This window comes from Pelophylax lessonae (assembly GCF_965119305.1).
Source record: "Pelophylax lessonae genome assembly, chromosome: 5".
NCBI classification, from domain to species: domain Eukaryota; kingdom Metazoa; phylum Chordata; class Amphibia; order Anura; family Ranidae; genus Pelophylax; species Pelophylax lessonae.
Genome location: NC_138772.1, coordinates 445,685,775 through 445,711,466, shown reverse-complemented (window position 1 = coordinate 445,711,466; position 25,692 = coordinate 445,685,775). Strand labels below are relative to the sequence as shown.

General features: G+C 42.9%; 1 protein-coding gene across 4 annotated transcripts in view; it reads left to right on the top strand.

Annotated features, from left to right (window-relative positions):
• The window catches only part of NCOA2 (nuclear receptor coactivator 2), a 244,430-nt gene extending 241,100 nt beyond the window's left edge, over positions 1-3,330 (top strand). For all 4 annotated transcript variants that reach the window (XM_082259561.1, XM_082259562.1, XM_082259563.1 and 1 more), the window contains exon 22: positions 2,598-3,330. In XM_082259561.1, the coding sequence (XP_082115687.1) occupies positions 2,598-2,609 (12 nt within the window). In that variant the 3' untranslated portion in view covers positions 2,610-3,330. The remainder of the gene's footprint in view (positions 1-2,597) is intronic.
• Positions 3,331-25,692: the final 22,362 nt, after the last annotated feature.

Sequence of the window (25,692 nt, the reverse complement as noted above, 5' to 3'; positions counted from 1 at the left end):
CTTCAAACATAAAGATATAAAACTAATTTTTTGTGAAGAAACAACAAGTGGGACACAATCATGTAGTAGAACAAAATTTATTGGATATTTCAAACTCTTTTAACAAATAAAAAACTGAAAAATTGGGCGTGCAAAATTATTCAGCCCCCTTAAGTTAATACTTTGTAGCGCCACCTTTTGCTGCAATTACAGCTGTAAGTCTCTTGGGGTATGTCTCTATCAGTTTTGCACATCGAGAGACTGAAATTTTTGCCCATTCCTCCTTGCAAAACAGCTCGAGCTCAGTAAGGTTGGATGGAGAGCGTTTGTGAACAGCAGTTTTCAGTTCTTTCCACAGATTCTCGATTGGATTCAGGTCTGGACTTTGACTTGGCCATTCTAACACCTGGATATGTTTATTTGTGAACCATTCCATTGTAGATTTTGCTTTATGTTTTGGATCATTGTCTTGTTGGGAGACATATCTCCATCCCAGTCTCAGGTCTTTTGTAGACACCATCAGGTTTTCTTCCAGACTGGTCCTGTATTTGGCTCCATCCATCTTCCCATCAATTTTAACCATCTTCCCAGTCCCTGCTGAAGAAAAGCAGGCCCAAACCATGATGCTGCCACCATCATGTTTGACAGCGGGGATGGTGTGTTCAGGGTTATGAGCTGTGTTGCTTTTACGCCAAACATAACGTTTTGCATTGTTGCCAAAAAGTTTGATTTTGGTTTCCTCTGACCAGAGCACCTTCTTCCACATGTTTGGTGTGTCTCCCAGGTGGCTTGTGGCAAACTTTAAATGACACTTTTTATGGATATCTTTAAGAAATGGCTTTCTTCTTGCCACTCTTCCATAAAGGCCAGATTTGTGCAGTATACGACTGATTGTTGTCCTATGGACAGAGTCTCCCACCTCAGCTTTAGATCTCTGCAGTTCATCCAGAGTGATCATGGGCCTCTTGGCTGCATCTCTGATCAGTCGTCTCCTTGTATGAGCTGAAAGTTTAGAGGGACGGCCAGGTCTTCGTAGATTTGCAGTGGTCTGATACTCCTTCCATTTCAATATTATCGCTTGCACAGTGCTCCTTGGGATGTTTAAAGCTTGGGAAATCTTTTTGTATCCAAATCCGGCTTTAAACTTCTCCACAACAGTATCTCGGACCTGCCTGGTGTGTTCCTTGTTCTTCATGATGCTCTCTGCGCTTTAAACAGACCTCTGAGACTATCACAGTGCAGGTGCATTTATACAGAGACTTGATTACACACAGGTGAATTCTATTTATCATCATTAGTCATTTAGGTCAACGTTGGATCATTCAGAGATCCTCACTGAACTTCTGGAGAGAGTTTGCTGCACTGAAAGTAAAGGGGCTGAATAATTTTGCACGCCCAATTTTTCAGTTTTTTATTTGTTAACAAAGTTTGAAATATCCAATAAATTTTGTTCCACTTCATGATTGTGTCCCACTTGTTGTTGATTCTTCACAAAAAATTACAGTTTTATATCTTTGTTTGAAGCCTGAAATGTGGCAAAAGGTTGCAAAGTTCAAGGGAGGGGGAAAACTTTCGCAAGGCACTGTGTGTATATATATATATATATATATATATATGTATGTGTGTGTGTGTGTGTGTATGTATGTATATATATATATATATATATATATATATATATATATATATATATATATATGTGTAATATAATAGTTTGTAGATGCTATAGTGTTTGCACGAACCAATTAATATACACTTATTGGGATTCTTTTTTTCCCCAAAGACATGTAGCAGAATACATATTGGCCTCAATTTTTTTTTTTTTATTGGTTGTGTTTTATAACAAAGTAGTAAATATTGTTTTGGATTTTTTTCGGTCTTAATTACGTTTGATAAAAAATAAAAAAAAAAACCCAGTGGTGATCAAATGCCACCAAAAAGAAAGCTCTATGGGTGAAAAAAATTATATTTTATTTGCCTACAGTGTTGCATGGCTGCGTAATGGCCAGTTAAGGCAGAACAGTGCTGAAAAATGCCCTGGTTGTGAAGGGGGTAAAACATCCTAGGCAGTACTGGGTCCCCTCTGCTGCTGGACTTCATAGCCATTACATGATCTGTCATAATTGTTCTTCGGTGCATATGCATATTATTTTTTTGAGACTTTTCTGGTGATAACGATTTCCTGTGTCAACTGCAAATATCTTTCTAGACCAAGATATTAAATTGGTCCAGGGATGTTCTCAATTATTACATTATCTGAGCACTTTGCTATACCCAGACCAACCATATCTGTCAGATGTTGTGATCTTTGTGGAAATTTTGGACTGCCTGGGTTCAGGTGTATTTTATAAAGTGCTTTGGAAGATCACCCAAAATAGTGGTCAGTGGAACAGGAGGCGAGGGAAAATCTCATATTGTAGACACCTCTTCTGAAGACAGCTGTCACAAATAACTTTATGGGGCTTGCTCTCTTTCCTTCATGTTATCTGTTTAGAACAAAAAGGGACAGAGGTAAAAGAATGCAGAACCTCTGTTCCCACTGCCAAAGACAAAACAATTGTTGCTGGAGTTTCACATTATTTAGCATATTTGTATTCATTCAAATATTTTATGTTTTTCAGAAATACTGCTGACCCAGAAGATTTTGAGGGTGTTTTTGTGTTTTCCACTTACCAGCTGGAACCTCTCTGTGGTCGTGTTTATAGACTGGTGCCAGAAGCCAGCTTAGCAGCCCCCTGTCAAGGTGACCTCCTCTGCCTCTAGGTTGAAAAGCTGAAACTGTGTTGTCCGTCGTGCAGCCCCTCCCACAGGCAGTGCGGAACCAGAATATAGACAGGCGGCCGGTCTGTTCACTGCATTCACCTTAGTGCAACTTAGATACCTTCTGTGGAGTCATTATGGACAGGCGAATTACTTTGGACTTTCTCAAATGAATGTATTTAATTGTATGTATTTAAGAAAAACTATGCGCTTTCTTATTGTTTTTTTTTTTTCCTCCCTGATTTCACTTTGTTTTCTCAAGTTTTTGACACTGGTCTCTAACCTCATTTTTCTTGGGCGATTAGCCCCAAAGATACTTTTGCTACCACATGAAGGCTTTTTTTTTTTGTTTTCTCGTTTTCCAAAACATGTATTTTTTTATAGAGCTGGAAGTTATGAATTTAGGGCTGAAAGCCAGCTTAATACTAAATCACATCACAGCAAAGCGTGTCACAATTAATGGCACTGTGAATTAACTTACTGCAGATTTGTAAAAATTGGGTGCAACATAGAATACATTTTAAGTAGGCAGTAGATTTAAACCACCCCAACCCCCACACCAAGGCTGGTCAGCCATAGAAGGGAGTTTTTTAAGGTTCCTTACCTAATTATATATATATATATAATATATATATATATATAATTTGTGAAGCAGCCTTTTGCTTCCTCCTCAATGGCTTTGCCTTGCGGTATTATTAATTATAGCTGAATATGAGCCTTTTAAATGTAAATTCTTGGGTGCGTATCATTTTACACTTATTGCTAGTCCACTTTTTTTTTTTTTTTTTTTTTTTATGGTTTTCTTAATGAAAAAGCAGTTCACATATAGTCACTGGCCACAATGCCACCCCCTAATAAAAACTATGAAAGCAAAAGTGTGAAGCCATGGAGGGGTCCGGAAAAGGTCTGGTAAATAGAGCAAGCTCTCCCTTTCTATGTTTGAAATTCTCTGTGATTATTATGAATGATTTACTTGGACAGATTCTTAATTAAATCCAACTTTACAAACTCTTCAGGTTTAATTTTGCTTTGACAGGGTGGATTTTTTATGGTACATTTTAAAATGGCTTCTGTGTAAACAAGCAATAATTTAAGTTGAAAGAGGTTTTATCTGTAATCTTTTTTGTTTTGTATAAAACATAAAAAAAAACAAAGCGTTGTCAATTTAACTTAAAAGGTACTTCAGTATTAAATAGGTAATTTCTTGACTGTGGCCGCTAAGTGTCATTAGTTGTCACAATGCCTTTGATAGATCTAGTTTGTAGGCTTTACTCTGTACATAGATATCCCCTGTGCCCTGCTTAGAACTGTGTTTTCTGCAGTGTGCCAGTGTTGAACACACCAAGAATTTTTGTATTGTTTCTTAATTCTAAAGCATTGGAATGAACGTTGTCCTTTTTACAAGTACCCTGCTCCTTTTGGCTTTACAGACAGCTGTTTTTTTAGGGCTGCTTCTACTGGGGCGTGTAATGCATCTACCAAAACTGGGGTTTGGAAAAATCTGCTTTGTTTCAGAGAAACTAGTCACATTCTGTTATAGTCATAAAACATTTGGGGAGATACACTTTTTATAGGCTGTTAAGGGACAATGCCCCTCCTTTTTTGTTCATTGGTTTTCATCAATCCCTCCTTGTTTGTAGGCTGTTAATGTTAACCTCCTTAAAAGGGAAGAGGATTCTGGGTTTATTAGAAGTAAGATCATCTCTTCTGCTAAAAAAAAATGTATTTCTGAATTTGGTTATAAATGTCATAGCGGAAAGCCTTTTGTAAAATTGGTTATCCGTTCCCATTCAAATGGTGGTTGTTGAATTTATTCAGTAAGGCAAGGGGCCAATATGCAAAGTGCAGTAGTTTCTAGCAGCCAATCACCGTTCATCTTTCACTGGTCTGACTACAGTAAGCTGGTTACTGCACTTTGTAATTCTTGGTGCTATTTGCATTGGTTTATAGAATTCAAATGTTGTCCAGCATCATGAAAAATGAATAGATAACATTATGTACGTCAAAGTATGCCTCATGTGTAGAGAAAAGGGTTATGCACCCACTTAAGCCAGCCAGTCATACAAGAGTGACCTTTAGTTCTGAATAAGAGTAGATTTATACATGTGTCTAATTCTCCTTTTCCTCGAAAGGCTTATGTGTGTTTGGATCGGACTTCAAAGGTTATTGACAGGTGGTGAGGAAGCACCACCTACTGTTTTAACCCCATAGAAGAAAACTCTGAGGGAGAAGAAACCATCCCTACCCAAAAAGTTATACTTTATCAGCTCAGCATATGAGACACACATATATATATATATATATATATATATATATATATATATATATATATATATATATACAAGATGGCTTTATTACAAAAAAAGTTTTAAAAAACACATGCTCTCTCAATTTACTTGGTCCTGAAAAAACCATAGTTGGCAAAATGTGTTAACCTCGACCTTGGTGATTGGAAAAGCAGAAACATCTACCCATACTTCATATCTGCCGATTAGTGTATCAGTGTATTATATAATTCCAGTTATTTGTAGGTACATACTTGGGACATTTGCATCAATTTAGGGGCATTTTTGGTAATTTTAAATCTGATGCATATTAATGTGTTTTTTAACTTTTTTGTAAAAAAGCCACTATATCCATCTATTGTTGTGTCAGATATGCTAAGCCGATATAGTCTGACCTTTTTTGGAAAGGGGTGGTTTCTTCCACCTCATACTGTTTTATAATATATAGAAATAAAGATGTGGCTATTGGAAGTCTATTCTTACATACTGTTTTAAACCCATTTTTGTCAACAAATTCATTGCACACAGTTGCGCTTCCCCTGTTACTTGAATGGGTAGTCTTCAGAAGGCTTACTGATCTCTACATGTCAGGTAAACTTTGTCATAAAGCATCACATCATGTAAACACCCCTGTGCTCTGCCTATTGCAACTTAAGGAGCGAGCAGCAAAAACACAGCCCAACTATGTCTTTTTGTTGCCCATCTACAAATGAAGCCTGAACGCTGCCATCTTCAAACCCAATTTGAGCTTGTAGGGTTCATGTAACACATTCTTTTACTTTGTGCCAGCTGCCATTTTTGATTTTCTGTGCAGAGGGGGAGGCAGGTATGGAGTCTCTGGTTTGCAGCAAGCTTATAGAGGAAATCTGTCCAGTGGGCTCTAGGCATACATCTTCTTGGGTCTTTACAAGGAAGAACCTCTCAGGTTAAAGTACAGGGGCTGTCATTGCTCAGGGCTATCAACCTCATCAGTGTTTTTTAGTCAACCAGAACAAGCAAAGGAAGTCTCAGAAAGGCTGACATGTATAAGCTTCTTCCTACTTAGACTTAAAAAGTAAGAGAAGGATGAGGATGACAGCCCTGGATTTTGCACTTTAAAATGTTGTTCAACAAAGGGCAACTCTAATTTCTATACTGAAATATTTATTTAAGATGTAAGGTGTATTGGAGTATCACTTCCTTGATTGAAAACCGTGAGAGCTGGGCATACAGGTTTTGATTTACTAAAACTGGAGAGTGCAAAATCTGGTGCAGCTGTGCATAGAAACCAGATTCCATTTTTTTTGTTGTCCATAGCTTAATTGAACAAGCTGAAGTTAGACACTGATTGGCTACCACGCACAGCTGCATCAGACTTTGCACTCCCCAGTTTTAGTAAATCAACCCCACTGTCAGATGTCTTGGCTGTAGTGAATACAGCAGACCTGGGCTGCACAACGGCATTACAGGATGCTTACTGAGGCTGTTCCATAAAGTGAATGTTACTTTTCCTGCTGTGGGATTCACTTTAATTGCCAAACTGTAGTAGGCATACTCAGCTTCCTGCTTCTACATTGCTGGTCTTTTCCCACCACTCGATCTGCTTCTGAAGAGCCCTGCAAGTCTTATATGAGAAGTGTTTCTAAAGCCAGCCATACACGGTGCAAATTTCTTTCCTGCAACCACATGCTTACAGGAAAGAAATTTGCACATTTCCCCCTTTGTGAATGAAAATTGGAAAGTGCGCTGATTGAGTAATGAAAAGCTGCTACCTTAGAGCTTTAAATAGTGAAGTGAATAGGGGTGTGTATCAGGTGCGCTAATCAATTGGGGATGGTTCAAAATAGGATCTGGTGTGATGTGAAAACATAAACAAGGGGTCTAGCATAAACCAACAAAATGTGCTAATAAGAAAAATTGGATTATATCAACAAAATGTGCTTATAACATATATAAAGAATTCCTGGATACAAAATAAAGCCACAGCAATCACAGTGAAAACACCAATATGTGTATATCGTGATAAAAGGCAATCCCAAAATATGCACAAATATACTCCAAATAAAAACTTTTTATGATGAAGCCATGGTGCTGAAAGGGTGAGAGTCACGTGAATAAAGTTCAGTATCCCACCACCAATTGATTAGCGCACCTGATACATTTCCCCCTTTAACAGTCTGCTGGCAGGGGAATGAGCCATTGTCTTCTGAGAAGGCAGTGATTAACACTAGGGGTTATGGCAGCCACTTGTGATAATCTAAGGAGAATCTGGCAGGCTAGTTGTAACCAAATTTAACGATCAACTTGGTACATTCAGCCTGCCCATTAACGGTTCGAATCGCGGCCGATTCCTGGTGAACCGGCAAGATTCAAACCGCAGTTCAAAGCAGCCTACTTTTGACCAATTGGACAACAACAATTGTGCATTGTATTTGGCCACTCAGGCACAAAGTGTCAAATTTTGTGAAGGGGAAACCTGTTACCCCATACCTGACAGGTGTTTATTTTACTGTGGCTGCGTTGGCAGGGAAACGCTGGCAAGCCAAGATCAGCAGGCTATGGTGCCTCCTACACAGCATGGCACTTGGTTAAATGAATCTGTATATGAGGCAGTTCATATCTGAGAGAAATGTTTACATCATGTCTTTTCCCCAGCCTCTGAATAAGATTTATACCTAAAGGCTGTTAATACTCATTAAAATGTGTGATGTGTGCTTGTTTTGAAAAATGTTTGTAAATGTTTGAGGTTGCTTTGATCTTATTGACTTTATCTAGTGATAGCTTTTCCCATTTCCCCTTGAACCCTACTTCTGATTAACACAAAGGAAGCACAGTTTAAAATATACTTAGTTTTTTTTTTTTTTTTTTTTTAAGCAGCCACTGTCTGAGTAAAAAAGCCTGTCCCCTGGCAGCAACTGCAGAATGGGATCTATGCTCTCTGTGGAGAAGCAGTGGAGAGGTCCAGCACACCTAGTTCAGCCAGCCATTCATGAATCAAAGTTCAGCAGGAACCACCCGAGAATTTGATCCATATACAGGCCAGCTGATTGTAAACCCCCTTCTCCCCCTCCCCCACCAGCAGAACACAGTAGCGCTGCGGTAGGCAAACCTTTCATGAAAAAAAAATTGAATTGAATGGGCTGCCTTAGTCAGAGCTATAACTCTGCGGTCAACAAAGCACATACTCCCTGTTGGTTGGAGAGCTCTGACTCAGCTGGTGGCATGTCTGATTCCTGCAGGGAAACCACTTTTTCCCCCCCACAGAGAGTAGGGATCCATTTCTGAAGCTGCAGGCAGGAGACAGGCTTTTGAACATAGGCTGTGGCTGCTTTAGAATAAAAACTGTAAGACTTTGAACACTGTTTTGATGCACCTGGAATGTATAAAGCTAATTTAAACAAAAAGGTTTAAAAAAAAATAGGGCGGCACAGTGGTGTAGTGGTTAGCACTTTCACCTAGCAGCAAAGGTGTCGCTGATTCGAATTCCAACCACGACACTACCTGCCTGGAGTTTGCATGTTCTCCCTGTGCCTGCTTGGGTTTTCTCTGGGTACTCCGGTTTCCTTTCCCACTCCAAAGACATGCTGGTAGGTTAATTGGCGCCTGTCTAAATTGGCCCCAGTATGTGTATGTATGAATGTTAGTTAGGGGCCTTAGATTGTAAGCTCCTCGAGGGTAGGGACTGATGTGAATGTACAATGTATATGTAAAGCGCTTCATAAATTGACGGTGCTATAAAAGTACCTGAAATAAATAAAATAAATACATTTTGGCATTAAACACCAACAACAATCTGGTAGTGATTACTGGCTAAAAACAGTCCCTACATTCAGGATAACTGGCTTGTCTAATGACATTGCTTTCCCTCTTTTCAGTCCCTGTAACAGCCGACCCCCTGCTGGTTTTCCTATTTGCACCATACTCATGGGTTCATATTTTATTTGAGTGTGACATGACATATTGAAATAGTGGCAAGCTCCACTCTACAGATCCCAAAGATACAATCAGTTTTAAAACTCATCAAAAGCCATTAACTGTGTGAATAGATTTTTGTAGTGTTTGTAACAGATTGCTGCATAAATAAAAATAGCAGTGTCTGCAGAAGATTTAGTGTAACTGGCTATAATGAGCACCCTGTCGGCACCGGGGCGCTCCGATCACATTGCTAAATTCCAAACAAGTCACTGTTCTGGTGGGGCTTGATCGGTGCTGACAACGTGTCAAGTAGTCCTTTTCAGTGTGTGTTTTCTCTTCTCTCCCCAGTTCCTTTGGAGACTAAAATCTTCTAGGTTTCTTACAGGTGAAAATTAAAGCTATGTGCAAGAACCTCAAAATGCTAATAAAACTAGCATAATGCCTTAGATCTGTTTTTACGTCTTGTATATTCCTACGTAGCTGTTTGTTGTATAATATTTGTATAGTGTATTGTGTACATTTTGGATAAGCGGCTCCCTCTCACGCCATTGTTTCATTGGACAGTGTGGACCTCTATCCAGAACCATTTTAACCCTCCCTCTTGTTTTCCCATTGGTTGTGAATTTTATTTGTACAGTTGAACTCATCTACAGAGAATAGCGTGTGTGAGTGCGTGCATTTACATTGAATAAAATTATACAAGGGTAAAAAAAATAAAGCAATATATAAAATATGGTTCTTCAGGAGAAAGCGTACAGTATTGCAGGTCTTGACTTATTCCCCCCCCCTCCATAATAGTTTCCTGGTAAAAGCTCCTTGTCTCACCTGCATTGATGTCTGTATTTCTATAGTGCGAGCAGTTTATGCAAAGGTAGATCTATTTAGAAAGATTTTAAATACACTTATGCAAGTTAATATTGCTTTGCTGATGCTTATTTGCTTATTTGATGTCAAATAATGCTCATGTAAATAAAGAATTGTTATTGCATCAATTAATAAATTTTAATGCCTTTTGGTTTTATGCAGTTTGTGTTGTCTTTTTGAAATATGCTGAACACATGGCAGGTTATATGTGGCACACGCCTGTCGAGTATGAATATTTTACAAATACACTCAAAGGACCTGGAGGCTCCAATTTGTCCACAATTCACATTACCCAGCTGACCACACTGTGCCACAAATCTTAGCATAAAAATACAACCGGAGCACTAAGACAGTAAAGTTAATGCTTTAATGTTTTGTTTTTTTTTAGTAACCGCACGTAAAACACCAATGTGTTTCAGGGCCTACAGCACACACCTTTATCAGGGCTCAATTAGCTTAAACCAGGCTTAGATGGGCTTGGTAAAACTAGTAAATGGAAAGAACAGTCCTGCAGCCCTTCTAAGCCTGGATAAGTTCACTGAACCCTGATGAAGGGGGCCCCTGAATCGCGTTGACTGTTATCCAATAATACAAATGAACCATTAAGTATTTCGGACTCTTTACCCATTTAGCTTGGCATTCCTGTTGTAATTTATTGCATTGAATCACTTTCCTGACACCCACTGGGGGAAATCTTTGTGAGCAGCATAGCTGGAGCCACATGAGCGTGTTTTCATTACTTTGAATAAATATGTTTTTGAAGTCCAAGTGCTGCATGGATATGCTTTATTAAACCATAAATCCTTGTGATTGCAGCTGTACAGATTTTCCTAACAGCACTACAATTTTCAGGACAGGTTTTCCCAGGTTCTGAGCCCCATATTCTGTAGTTATAAAAGAGGTTGCTTAAAATCATATAACATGGCAGCCCTGCCCACTAACACTGTAGAAGCCATATTGAAATTATGTGCAACAGATGATCTAGAACTTATTAGGCAAGGAGATAAACCAAGAGAGTATCAATGTAAGTTTTTAAGGTTAGCACCAGAATGTATTTAAATGACATATGTCAATGAATGAAAAGCCCTTCCACTTGCTCCTTTGTCATTGTAATGGGAAAAACACTGCTGAGCCAATGGTGCAAGCAGGAAATTGCATACAAAGGTTTTGTATGTGTCTACAATTTTAAATCTTTAAAATAAAAGTGGAGTTACTCTTTCATTTTGTGAATGCTACACCTTCCTCAATACAATCAAGGCTGCCAGGTGCTACAAAAAAGCAAGTCGATTTGTTAGCCACTGCTTCTAATTGCTGCCTTCAAGCATTATAACTGTTGATTTCTGACTACCAGCATTATTTAGTAAATGGTAGTTCACATAGTACAGTAACCCAAAAAATTTGTTTTGATCTTTTGTTGTAAAAAAAAAAAAAAGTTGGGTACTTAGTAACTCTTTCTAAAACGTCTTCCGGGGCAGCATCTGAAAGATAGGCTCCTCCCGACCAAAACAGGAAACAATAGTCCACCCTTCTAAAAATGTCAGTCATACCTTCTGCCTCAGTAATATTAAAAACACCGCAGGAACCCTCAGCAAGCTCATAAGTCCGCAAACCCTATTTTGCCTTGTTCTTTAGGACAGGAATGAGTGCTGCCCTGGAAGACTTCTTAAGAAAAAGAGTTACAAGGCACCTAACTGTTTTCTCTAATCGTCTACCAGGGCAGCATCTGAGAGGATGTACCAAGCAATACTTACTAGGGAGGGATAAAGTCTGAAGCACCTTGCGACCAAATGTCTTATCCTGACTGGACAGCTGGTCGATGTGGTAAAGCCTTGCAAAGGTGTTGAAGCTCGACCATGTTGCTGCCCTGCAGATCTGCTCTGGTGTTGCCCCGGCTCTTTCTGTACTTTACAATGCTCAAGCTCTGGTCTAGAGGGCCATGACTTCGCTAGACGGGGCAAGGTTTAGTTCTTGGTAGGTTGTCTGAATAGCAAGCTTTATCCATCTGGCTATCGTACTTTTCTAAACTGGCTTCCCCTTGTTGACTTCTGCATTGAGAATGAATAGTGTGGTTGTTTTTCACCTCTATAGTTCCCTCGAGGGAAGCTATCGGGATCTTTCTTACATCTAGCTTGTTTTAGGTGACTTCTTTCTTTCTATCCATCGGATTTGGAAGGGAAGGAATAACCGCATCCTGAGTTCTGTGGAGACTTTTGGTAGGAAGGCTGGGTCTGGTGTGAGGATAATTTTATATGTCAGAATTAAACAATATGGTTCTATCATGGATAGAGCCTGTATTTCGCTGACTTTTCCTGCTGACACAAGCGCCACCATGAGTTATTTATGTGGCCATAAATAACTCCTGCGGGGAGGATATTTCTGACCAAGTAGATGAATTCCATCCTGAATCTTTTGTACCCTCTCTTTTTGTTGAGCAGTTTTAGGTTCAGTATGAGCCTTAGCTTGCTTGATGAGTTTTTCCTCGCAAATCTGCGAATAGACTGCTGTCTTTTCTTCCTCCGGCGGTACATGACAAATCACTTTTTGTTTTATTAGATTATCCAACACAGATAAAAAGGCATCTGCTTGATCTGTGGAATTTGGGAGTGTCGTTACCAGATTCTTGGGGGGGGGGGGGCTGTGGAAAACTCTATTGAGTAGCCTTCGGTTACCATGTGAGGAACAAATCAGTTTTTCGTGATCTTCCACCGATGAGCAAAGAATGCTAATCTGTCCCCCATCTAGAGACCGTCATTGCTTTTTGTTTTGTTTTTTTTTGAACGGAAGGCTTGAGGATAAAATCCCCCTTGTCTTTTTGTTTTGTTGTGTCCAGGGCTTCTTTGGTCCCACTTTATTAAATCTCCTGGACTGACGAAATGGTGTTTTCCCCTGCTTCTTTTTGGTTTGAGGAAACCCCTATATTTTTGGCTGTGGTTCTGTCTAGAACTGTTTCTCAGTTGGGTCCGTACAGTGAATCACCCATAATCTATTTTTGAAAGCGATATCCCTTCCCATGACTTCAGCCACGGGGTTCTCCTAGCCTAATTAGGCCAGTGGTCCTTGCTGATATCCCCTCGAATTCAGCCATGTGGGTATGGATTTCACCAGCTCTTCTCTGACTGTGCAGGTGCAAGCTATAGCTGGATTCAAATTTACTGCTGCAGCTTCTCAAGCTCTTGGGATCAGTGAGAGTTCCGGAGTCCTTGAAGGCTAAGTCAGACTTGTTTATGACTCTGGCGAGGGAGGCATCTACTTTAGGGCATTTTACCAGGGATTTAGTATCCTCCCCTGTGAAAGGATATCTGCATTTAATCGCAGCTGGGGTGAAGAGTTTTTTTTTTTCCAGTTCCTCCCAATGTTCTTTGATTTTTTTTTTTTTTTTGGTTGTAAGCCTGTATACATCTTATCATATAATGAAAGCTCTGCGACTTTTTCCTCTTTGATACCCAGTGTATCTGCTATGGCTCTCAGTAAATTATCTGTGTCTTCCGAGGTAAAAAAGTGTACCCTCTGATGCTGGATCTTCATCATCGGATTCCGAGGATCTTTGGATTCTGGGCTATCTGAATCAGTTCCCTGCTCCACTTCATCCCCGCTGCATGAGGGGATGGGTGTTTTACTGGTAGATGGAGTCTCCAGTTTTTCTATGGTCGTACGAAGTGGCCCAATCGTGCTGTTAATTTCCTTTTTAAAGGAGTCAAGCATGTCCTTAAGGAACCCCTGTCACTCTGACCACCATTTTGTTAATGCATTTCTGGCATAGGGGTTTTTCGATTCTGGAGGAAACCTGGGACCGCAAGAGGTGCATGCCTTGCTACTGGTCTTCACCTTTTTCTCTTCTGGGGTCTTTGTAAACAAGTACAAAGGACCCAGTGAGGCAGGCAGTTGCAATACACAAACATTAATGATCGTTTGTAGTGAGGTAAAGACAGAGGGAACTCTAGAGTGCTCTGGCTTACCTTGGAGCTGTCCTGACTGGCAGGATCTGCAGTGCAGGGTGGGCAAGCATTCGACATGGTCAGCCTCAGCATAGGGGCCTTTTGACTGCTTCCTACCCAGCCCAGCACCGCCCCACCCCCATGAAGGTTAGTGGACATACCTGCGCTGTCATCTGCTCTCCTGGTATCCTTTGGCTTGCTTCTTCCTTGGGGAGGAGAGTCCATCTATCCTTCTGCTTGTTTCTTTTTGTTTTAATTCTGTGTATTTTCCTTTTTTTTTTTTTTTAAACCGCGCCCCGCCCAGAGTAACATCAGCAGACATTCCCTGCTCTATCGTCCAACTTCCACCTTCCCCAAGATGGCTGCAGACCGGAAGCGTATCACCAGAAGTGTCGCGAGGCTCTGATCCTGCTGCCATCTTGCTCCTCCAAAAGTGTGGGATGCTGAGTAAGGTATGCCGGGAGGATAGCTGAGGCTAGCGGGAACTAGCCCAGAAGATCAGTGGCAGGATCGCTGGCTCTTCCAGGTGCAGTTTCGGGGGAGATGCCGCAGACATCCTGACAGCTGGGGGGATGGTTGCATACCCCTCAGTAGGGGATAAACCTCAGGCGGGGGCCAGCTTCCCCTGACGTGCACTGCCCAAAGCTTGCTGAGCTAGATGGGGAGGCTGGCCAGGGAGCCTCCTGCAAGTTGGCACAGAGACTGAAAAATAATAAACAGTTGCAGCTCCTTTGGATCCAGAGGAAACGCAAACGGAGGCAGAAGGTATTGTGGACTATTGTGTTTGAGGTGGGAGGAGCCTATCTGATGCTGCCCTGGACGACGATTAGAGAAAAAACTAAAAAAAAACTGAGGGAGATGTCCTCATTGGTCTGTTACTTCACTGGCCAATCAAAGGCTGCGGGCAATTTTGGTGACCTATCTATTTTGCTTAACGGCAGCAGAAAATGTCACCAGCTTATCTCAGGACAGGATGGAAAGGAATACAAATCTTTGGCAGATAAAGCAGTCCCCATATATGTATTTTTTCTGTGTTCTTTGTCTAGAGATCAGCTTTGATTCAGATTATCTTCTAAAACATACCAATGCTCATGGATGCTGGAAGTGGGAACTAGCAGAACAACGCTGCCCCCTGTTGGAGAATTCCTGAAACAAGAGTCTTACCTTATATCATGAGAACACCTTTCCCCTGTACTCACCTTTAACTCAGAAGTTGTTTTTGATTATACAATTGCCTTTACATAAAGTGCTGGTGCATTTTGGTCTTTTACACCGCAGATCACTCCTGTGCCATCAGGAGGATATAGCCCATACAAGTGTAAGGGGCCCGGGCGTCCCAAGGGGCCTGATTCCTCAGAATGCTCGGGCCCCAAGTTGGCATCTCTCCTGTGTTCTTTTCCTCCCCCACTAGTCCCGACTACAGGTGGTGCTGCCAGTCCCGCTGCACTGGCTCTTGACTCCCAGCTAGTGGCGTTGTGTAGTGTGGGGGTGTCAGCTGGTGCACTCAAGGGATGTGGACATGATTGCCTGCGCCCCCCCCCCCCACCCAGAACACCCATTTTCCAATTTACCTGCTCCTCTCGTCCCCCGCCTTTTGATGGCTGCTGAGCCGCTCTGTCCTCCTGACCATCCCTGGGCTCTGTGTACAGTGACAGGTGCCTCAGGAGATGCGGCTATCCTGGGAGGAGGGGATCCCCCCTCTCTCCCTGCCTGTGTGCTGCTGCATCTGTGAAGGGGATGTGGGGCAAGAAGATTAAGGAGCCGACAGCCACATTGAGGGAAGACACTGACTGAGAGCCCTTGGGGACCATTCGAGTGAGTGAGCACTGTGATCAGACCCTGCTCTGCCCCCTATCTCTCTCCTTGCCCCCCTCTCCATGCCCCCCCTCTCTCCCTACCCACCCTCTCTCTCTCTCCCTGCTCCCTCACCTTTGTATGTGTCCCTCACCCCCCCCCCTTCTCTCATATTGCCCTCTCTCCTATCGCTCTGTCCCCCCCTCTCTCTCCCCCTGCCCCCCTCTCTCCCTCTACCAGCACTGGAAATAGTTTTACCCCAGTCTGTTTATTAACCACTTGACGCCCGCCGCACGACTATTTACTGCGGCAGTCAGCCCGGTACAGGCAAAGTTACGTAGTACTACATCGCTCGCCTACGAGCATCTAGGGGGCTGACATGTGCGCGCAAGTGACCGCCGGTTCCGATGTCTGCCGGTCACCCGCGATCTCCCGGTGCAGAGGGAGAAAGGCAGGCGGCTAATGTAAACAAAGCTGACTGTCATTCTCCCTGATGTAACTGCAGTGATCATATGATCCTGCTATGTAGGATCGTATATCTCTGTGGTTACATCACTAGCCACGCCCCTTTACAGTTAGAATCACGCCCCTAGGGACACATTTAACCCCTTGATCACTTATAAAGTTAACCCCTTTCCTGCCAGTGTCATTTTTACAGTAACAGTGCATATGTATAGCACTGATTACTGTAGTAATGTCACTGGTACCCCCAAAAGTGTCAAAAATGTCAGTCAAGGGTCTGATCTGTCCGCCGCAATGTCGCAGTCCCGCAAAAAAACGCAGATTGCCGCCATTACTCGTTAAAAAAAAAACAATAAAAATGACAAAAATCTTTCCCGTAGTTAGTAAACGCAATAACTTTTACGCAAACCAATCAAAATACGCTTATTGCAATTTTTTTTACCAAACATATGTAGCAGAAAACACATTGGCCTAAAATGTTAAAAAATTTAGATTTTTACATTTTTTTGGGGGGGAATTTCATATAAAAAAATGTGAAAAATGTTATTTTTTTCAAAATTGTCGCTTTTTTTGTTTATAGCGCAAAAAAGTAAAAATCGCACAGGTGATCAGATACCACCAAAATAAAGCTCTGTTTGTGGGAAAAAAAGGATGTCAATTTCATTTAGGTACAGCGCAATTGTCCGTTAAAGTCACGCAGTGCCGAATCGCAAAATAGGGCCTGGTCAGGAAGGGGGTAAAATCTTCCGGGGCTGAAGTGGTTAAACCCCTTCGTTCCTATCATCTACCTACAGATGTGATGTATAACAGAATGACTTTAACTTTATTCACTTAAAGGGATATTAAACCCCAAAGCAAACATTTATTATATTGCAGCTTACCAATTCTTAGATGTGGTGGTTGCATTCGTTGTCTTTTTAAGGTCTTTATTTTCACCTTGATCTTGCTAGTAAGTCTGTTGTTTTTCAAAAGAGCAAGTTGTCTGGTTGACTGCTGTCTAAAGGTGTCTCTTGTTCTTTCATCCACAGTGGAGGCACTCTAATAACTGGAGGTGTGCTACTGACCAGATCACCAGGGGAAAATAGAAAATAAAAAGACAAATGCAGCTACCACATCGAAGTATTGGCAAGCTGTAAATTGTATTCCTCTCCATTCAAAGCGGATTCGGTGGGAGGGCCAGTGGGTGGACCCTGGGGAATGATGGCTGCCCTGCTCCTGTGACTTTCAAAGCATCTGATCAATCCAAGATCATGATGATCAGATGTTTGTACAAGCCAGTAACAGAAGTGACAAAATCCTTGTTGCTTCTGGTTTTTGATATCAGAGAAGAGGGGCAGAAACTCTGTTCCTTCCTATCTTCTCAATGAATGTGACCAAGGTGGATGGGAGGCCATTAGCTATTAAATCTATTACCTGTTTCTTCATTTCAGGGCTTAAAGCGGAACTTCTCCCTAAATGGGAACTTCTGCTTTATGTCCCCACCCCCTCCAACACTTCTGGGTGATTTTTTTTTTTTTTTTTTGGGGGGGGGGGGGGTTTGGTAGGTACCCGCTCCTACTTCCAGAGGGGATCACCTAAGCAACTCCAGCAGCAACTCGCTCCTATCTGCAACCTCTTGGGACACATCACAGTTCCCATGAGGCTGTGGTGCAGTGTGCAGTGTGAAGCTGCAAGGAGTCACAGCCAGATTCCAGCACTAAAAATGCTGGTGCTGGGGACCCGAAGACCAGCAAAGAACCAGTCCTGTTGAGAATGACATTGGATCCTTAGACAGGTACTGTAAGTGTCCTTTCATTAAAAGGCAGCAGCTACAGTATTTGTAGCTGCTTACTTTACATTTTTTTGCAAACATGCTGAAGATCCTCTTTAACCACTTGACCTCTGGAAAATTGACCCCCCCCCCCTTATGACCTGCATTAATTTAACTGACAATTCAGCGGTTGTGTGACACTGTACCCAAATAAAATTTGTCATTTTTTTCCCCACGAATATAGCTTTCCTTTGGTGGTATTTAATCACCACTGGGTTTATTTTTTGCACTATAAACAAACAAAAAACATTTTTTTTTTTATTTCTGCTATAAAACATATCCAATAAAAAAAAATCTAATTTCTTCAGAAATGTAGGCCAATATGTATTTTGCTACATGTTTCTGGTAAAAAAAAATCCCAATAAGCGTATATTGATTGGTTTACGCAAATGTTATAGCGTCAACAAACTATAGAATATATACTGGAATTTTTATTTCTTTATTTTTTTAATACTAGTAGTGGCGGCGATCAGCGACTTATAACGGGACTGCGATATTGCATCAGACATCTGGACACTGACACTTTTAATGCTTTGTGGGAACCAGTGATACTAATAGAGTGATCAGTGCTAAAAATATGAACTGTCACTGTACTAATGACAGTGGCTGGGCAGGGGTTAAACATCAAGAGCGATCAAAGGGTAACTGTATGCCTAGCCAGTGTTTGTGTTTACTATGTGCTGTTTTTACTAGGGGAAGAGATGGATTTAAGTCCCTGCTTTGCAGGAACACAGAATCCATCCCTTCCCCCCAGCGTCAGAACAGAACTCTGCCTTGTTTATATAGAGAGAGCTCTGTTCTGAGTCTCTGCCCGACGATCAGCGAATGCTGGTGGACATCGAGTGCCTGGCACCCGCAAATTGGATTCTGTTCTGAATATTCACTACAGAAGCGACACGCCCCCTGCAGGCAAAAGTGTGGGATCCCATTTATATAATGATCCAGCGCATACAGTAGATGCTGTCCTGTAGCAGGAAAACTGCTATAGGACGATCAGTACATCTGATGTTTTTTTGTAAAGTAGAATTTGTTACAAGATCCTGTTATAATTTGGTGAATCTGTGAACTTATTTATAACCTTCCCTTTTTACTGAGTTTCATGAGAGGGCAGATCAACTCATCCATCAAATGAAGAGCCATAAATTCTATCATTTCAGTGTTATGTAACCAAAGATTTGGCTTTCCAGTAGTCTATGTTTTGCAAAGAACTCCACCTAGTGGTATCATTAGTAATAACACATGCAGACCATATGAAAGAAATAAGGAATTGTACTGGAAAAAAAAATAAAAAAAAATATAAAAAAAAATATATATATAGGTAAGTGTCAATATTTTGTGTGGCCTCCATTGTTTTCCAGCACTGCCTTAACCCTCTTGGGCATGGAGTTCACCAGAGCTTCACAGGTTGCCACTGGAGTCCTCTTCCACTCTTCCACTCCTCCATGATGACACCACAGAACTGGTGGATGTTAGAGACCTTGCGCTCCTCTTCGTTCCTACACCTCAAGCCACAGCCAATCACAGTTAGAAACACGCCCCTAGGGACACACAACCCCTCCCTCTCCAAAAAAGTTAACCCCTTCACTGCCAGTGTAATTTTACAGTAACAGGGCATATTTATAGCACTGATTACTGTAGTAATGTCACTGGTAACCCCAAAAGTGTCAAAAATGTCAGTGAAGGGTCCGATCTGTCCGCCGCAATGTCGCAGTACCGCAAAAAAAATCGCAGATCGCAGCCATTACGCGTTAAAAAAAAAAACAACAAAAATTACAAAAATCTTTCCCTTAGTTAGTAAACGCAATAACTTTTGCGCAAACCAATCAAAATACGCTTTTTGCAATTTTCTTTTACCAAAAATATGTAGCATAAAACAAATTGGCCTAAAATGTTAAAAAATTTTGATTTTTACATTTTTTTGGGGGAATTTCATATAAAAAAAAAGTGAAAAATATTGTTATTTTTGCAAAATTGACACTTTTTTTGTTTATAGCGCATGATCAAAAAATCGCACAGGTGATCAAATACCACCAAAAGAAAGCTCTGTTTGTGGGGAAAAAAGGACGTCAAATTCGTTTAGGTACAGCTTCGCACGACCGCGCAATTGTCCGTTAAAGTCACGCAGTGCCAAATCGCAAAATAGGCCCTGGTCAGGAAGGGGGTAAAATCTTCCGGGGCTTAAGTGGTTAAATAGAACATTTTTTTTCTCCTGGATTTTTTCCTGTGAGATCTACAATCAACTACCCGACTGGGTGATGGGCTAGATAATCTAAACCTAGTGGTCAGCCCAGTCTGGTCTGGCCAGGGAGCGCACGCAGACCTCAAGCTCCACGCTAGGTTTGGCGCCACATAGCCCCACTGGACAGGGGCTGGCCTGCGAATCAAAGTGTTCCTCATGGCAGACAGCCCCGAATTTCGATGGAGAGGGGTCTGTCTGGAGCGGTGCCCGCTTGGTTCCTGGTATGGTAGGTAGCTGTCCCCTCTCTCCCCCTGGAGGGTTTTGGGGTGGATGTGGGCCCTTCTTTGGGACAGTCGAACCCCCGGGTTCCCCTCCTTCCCACAGGGACCAACCTTGGCAAGTCCCTCATCCTGCCCCCCCCTCCACGCTGGGGCTATTTGGGTGGTTTGGTCACTTTCCTGGGATGGGGGCAGGGCATTGTAGACATGGGTATACTTTGACAGAATTGTCGCTAAAGAGTGGGGAGGACCAAAGCGTCCCTGTGGGGTCGCTAAGCGCTTTACTAAGCGTTACCCCTATGTGGAGCCTCTTCTTAAGAAGTGGATTGTGCCACCGGTGGTGGACCCTTTCGGTTTCCAGATTAGACAAGGCAACCATGATTCCAGTTGAAGAGTTCCCAGCCTTTAAGGATCCCGCTGACCGGAAGGCAGAGGCTGTGGCCCGCACTATGTACACACTGGCTGGTTCGGCAATGAGGCCGGTATTTACCATTACCCTAGTGTTGCAAACTCTGACCGAGTGGGCTAAGCTCCCACACCATGCATGCTGTGGTCCTTCAGCATGTTTTTTGGCTCAAGTGCTGGTCTACGGATCAGACTTCAAAAAAGGGCTTGACTGATCTTTCTTTTCAAGGAGATCGCCTGCTTGGAGCTACCCTGTATGACATCATTAAAGGTTTCACAGAGGGAAAAAGTACTTTTCTTCCGCAGGCTACTAAGGGCAAGGAACCTCATCGTAGACTTCTCAGCTCATAAGAAGTTTTTTTGTCCCTCAGGGTCGACTGACAAGGGCTCGAAGCCTTTCAGGGCTTCTTCTGGAGGATCCAAATGAACCTGGTCTGGGAAGCCAAGCTTCTCCAGACCTGGGACAAGGCTCCTTCTGCATGAAGGTGCGCCCTTACCCATATCGGGGGTGGGGGGACGTCTTCACTGGTCTCCGGAACCATGGACTTCCTGGGTGCAAGACAAGTGGGTCCACAAAGTCATTGGGTCTGGCTACAAGTTTGAGTTTCGGACTTGTCCCCCGGAAAGTTTTTTCCTTCTAACTTGTGCCTGTCCCCAGACTGCTTACAGGGCCTGTTTGGGGCGGTACAAGACCTGTTCCTTCAAGGGGTGATTGTCCTGGTTCCGACCTCTGAACATTTTCAGGGTTTTTACTCAAACCTGTTCACACAGTTCCCAGGAAGGAAGGCAAAGTGCGTCCAATCCTGGACCTCAAGGCGTTAAACTGCTTTGTGTTGGTACAGAAGTTTACAATGGAGTCTATTCAAATGGTGGTGGCATCCCTGCGTGAGGGGGATTTCCTTGCCTCTATTGATATCAAGGATGCCTACCTTCACATTTCATTATGTACCAGTCAACAGGGTTTTCTCCGCTTTGCTGTGGGAGAGGAGCATTATCAGTTTGTGGAGTTACCCTTTGGTCTAGCATCTGCTCCTGGAGTCTTAACAAAAGTGTTAGCCTCGGTGCTAGCTTTGCTACGCCAATTGGGGAACATGGTACTGGGCTACTTGGACAATCTCCTGCTGTGAGCGGAGTCTCCCTCTGCTCTGGTGAAGAACCTGGAGATCCCGCAGAGTTTGGCTGGATTCTGAATTTTTAGAAGTCTGCTCTGGTTCCATCCACAAAGCTGGACTATCTGGTCCTGACTCTGGACTCAGCCTTAGCCAGAGTGCTCCTTCCTCTGGACAAACTTCAGGAATTGCAGGCTGCAATTCACTTCCTGCTGTACAACAAATGGTCATCCCTCTGAACTTGCATGTGGGTGCTGGGCCTAATGGTGTCTACCTTTGAGGCAGTTCTGTTTGCACAGGTCCATATGAGGTCCCTGCAAACGGAAATTCTTACCAAGTGGGACAAGACTCTACAGTCTCTGGCAATCAGATCCGGCTGAGTCGGGCACGAAGGAGTCCCTGATATGGTGGCTTCGTTTGTTCGGCACTTTGGCTGAGAAATTCCTTCCTCCCTTTGTATTGGACACTGGTCACCGCAGATGCCAGCCTGTCCGGCTGGGAGGCGTTCTCAGCAAGCATTCTGCTCAGAGGATCTGAATGCTGAAAGAGTCCAGACTCCCGATCAATGTCTTTGAACTCCGAGCTATCAGACTGTGTCTCGGTCATTGGACGGATCATCTTCAGGGTTGTCCAGTGCGCATTCAATTCGGACAATGCCACGGCCGTTGCTTGATCCAAACACCAAGGGGGCACAAGAAGTGTCCTGGCGGCTTTGGAGGTAGCCGGCATTCTAAGGTGGTCAGAACAGTTCCTTCCAGCCCTCTCTGCCATACATCTTCCCTGAGTGGAAAACTGGCAGGCGGTTTACCTCAGTCGGCAGGCGTTGGACCATGGGGAGTGTTCCCTTCATCCGGAGGGGTTTCATCAGCTGTGTCTCCGTTGGGGCACCCCCGAAGTGGATCTGTTGGCATCTCTGCTCAACAGAAAGGTGCAGAGGTTTGTGGCTTGGTCAAGGGATCCTCTGCCGGACACCACAGATGCGCCAATAGCCCCGTGGGGTCAGTATCATCTGATTTACGTCTTCCCTCCTCTTAAGCTTCTGCCAAAACTTCTACACAGGATCGAGGCAGAAGGGATTCTGGTCATCTTAGTGGCTCCAGACTGGCCTAGCAAGGCTTGGTAAGCCGATCTGGTGCGGCTGGTCACCGAAGTTCCTTGGCAGCTTCCTCTCAGGGAGGATCTGCTGTCCCAAGGACTGAACTTCCTTTCTGTTTTACAGCTAGCTTTGAAGGCTTGGCTGTTGAATGCCAGGTGCTGAAGGATAGGGGTTTATCTGAGTTGGTGACTCCTGCACTGTTAAAAGCTAGGAAATTTACCTCTAGGAAGATCTACCATCGTACGTGAAAGACGTACATTGCGTGGCGTGAGTCTCTTGGGGTTCTTCCTCGCTCCTTCTCTGTGGCTCAGATCTTGACCTTCCTTCAACGGGGGGTTGAACAGAAATTGGCCTTGAGGGGCAGGTGTCAGCTTTGGCGGTCTTCTTCCAATGACCTTTGGCCACCCACTCCTTTTTGCGTACCTTTCTTCAGAGTGTCCGACATTTGGTTCCTCGAGTAGGGGCTCCATTGCCACCCTGGGATCTTAATTTGGTGCTTTCAGCTCTACAGAAGCCTCCCTTTGAAAATATTTGTGAGATTCCCCTGCTTACGCTGTCCCAGATGGTGGCCTTTATAGTGACTATTACCTCTGCGCGCAGGGTTTCTGAACTGGTGGCGTTATCCTGTCGTTCCCCTTACCTAGGGATTTACAGGGATAAGGTGGTTCTTTGCCCCTGTCCGTCATTCCTTTCAAAGGTTGTCTTCATTTGAATGAAGATATTGTGTTGCCTTCCCTGGTTCCCAGGCCTAAACATAGTTACATAGTTAGTCAGGTTGAAAAGGACACAAGTCCATCTGGTTTAACCAAAAAAAAAAACAAAAAACAGTATTGAAAACCCAACCATACAATCCCATATACACAATCCTATACCCGTTGTTGATCCAGAGGAAGGCGAAAATAAACCCCAGCAAAGCATGATCCAATTTGCTACAGCAGGGGAAAATAATTGCTTCCTGATCCCCTGAGAGGCAATCGGATATTCCCTGGATCAACTTTACCTTAAAAAAATGTTAATACCCATTTATATTATGTACACCTAGGAGAGAATCCAGACCTTTTTTAAAGCAATCTAGTGAGCTAGCCACAACCACCTCTGGAGGGAGTCTATTACACATTTTCACAGCTCTTACGGTGAAAAAAACTTTCCGTATTTGGAGACTAAATCTGTTTTCCTCTAGACATAAAGAGTGCCCCCTTGTCCTCTGTGTTGACCTTAAAGTGAACAACTCAACACCAAGTTCACATATGGACCCCTTATGTATTTATACATGTTGATCATATCCCCCTTAATATCCTCTTCTCAAGAGAGAATAAATTCAGTTCCTCTAATCTTTTCTCATAAATGAGGTCCTCCATGCCTCTTATCAGTTTGGTTGCCCTTCTCTGCACTTTCTCCAGTTCCCCGATATCCTTTTTAAGAACTGGTGCCCAAAACTGAACTGCATATTCCAGATGAGGTCTTACTAATGATTTGTACAGGGGCAAAATTATATCTCTCTCTCTGGAGTCCATGCCTCTGTTAATACAAGAAAGGACTTTGCTTGCTTTGGAAACAGCAGCTTGGCATTGCATGCTATTATTAAGCTTATGATCTACCAGAACACCCAGATCCTTCTCCGCTATGGATTCCCCCAGTTCTACTCCACCTAGTATGTATGATGCATGCATATTCTTAGCCCCCAAGTGCATAACTTTACATTTATCAACATTAACCCTCATTTGCCACATAGTTGCCCAATGAAACAGTGCATTGAGGTCAGCTTGTAAGTTATTCCACTGCAAAGCTTGGTGTCATCTGCAAAGACTGAAATGCTACTTTTAATCCCAGACCCTATATCATTTATAAAGATATTAAAAAGTAAGGGTCCCAACACTGAACCTTGGGGTACACCACTGATAACTTTAGACCATTCAGAGTAAGAATCATTAACCACTACTCTCTGAATTCTATTTTTTAGACAATACGTAGAAAAGTGCATGCCTTGAATGTGGTCCAGGCAATTAGGGTGTTCCTGGCAGCTACGGAGTCTTTCAGGAAGTCAGACTCTCTCTTTGTGCTCATGAATGGACCTCGAAAAGGGTTGTCCGCTTCCTCTGCGACCATTTGCAGATGGATCAGACAGATGGTGGTTCAGGCCCATTCAATCAGGGGTCAGGTTCCTCCTTTCCCTGTCAAGGCTCACTCTACTAGGGAGCTTAGTGCCTTCCGGACTTTCTGTCCACAGCGTCAGTGAGGCAGGTTTGCAAGGTGGCCACCTGATCGTTGGTGCACACTTTTATAAAGTGTATGTGTTGGCATCTGCGTATGCTTCTTTTGGTATCAAGGTTTTGCAGGCTGCTGTTTAGGAGGACCTGATACTCTTTGAAGGTTTTTTTTTTTTTTTTTTTCAGGTGGGTTCCAGTTGTTTGGTTCAGCTCCTGTTGCCTGGTTGGCTATTTTTTAGCCTTGGGAATTTTTTTGGTTACCCCCCCCCCCCCCTCATGTTTAAACACTGCTTTGGGATGTCCCAATGGTTATGAATATCAGGAGCTGTGTCAGTCAATGAACGAAAGAGAAAATGGGATTTTTGACTTACTGTAAAATGTATTTCTCTGATGTTCATTGACGGACACAGCACCCACCCCTCTGTGGAGTAATAATTCTCCTAAAGCTGCTTGTAACAAAACAGAGTGGCTATAGCAGGGAGAGGGCGTATACCCCCTGGGACTGCCCATTGGTATAGCCAGAATTATTTTCTGCCTAATGAACTACTCATGTAGAGGGCAGTATAACCCAGTGGTTATGAATATCAGGATTGGTGTCTGTCAATGAACATCACAGAAATAGATTTTACGGTAAGTCA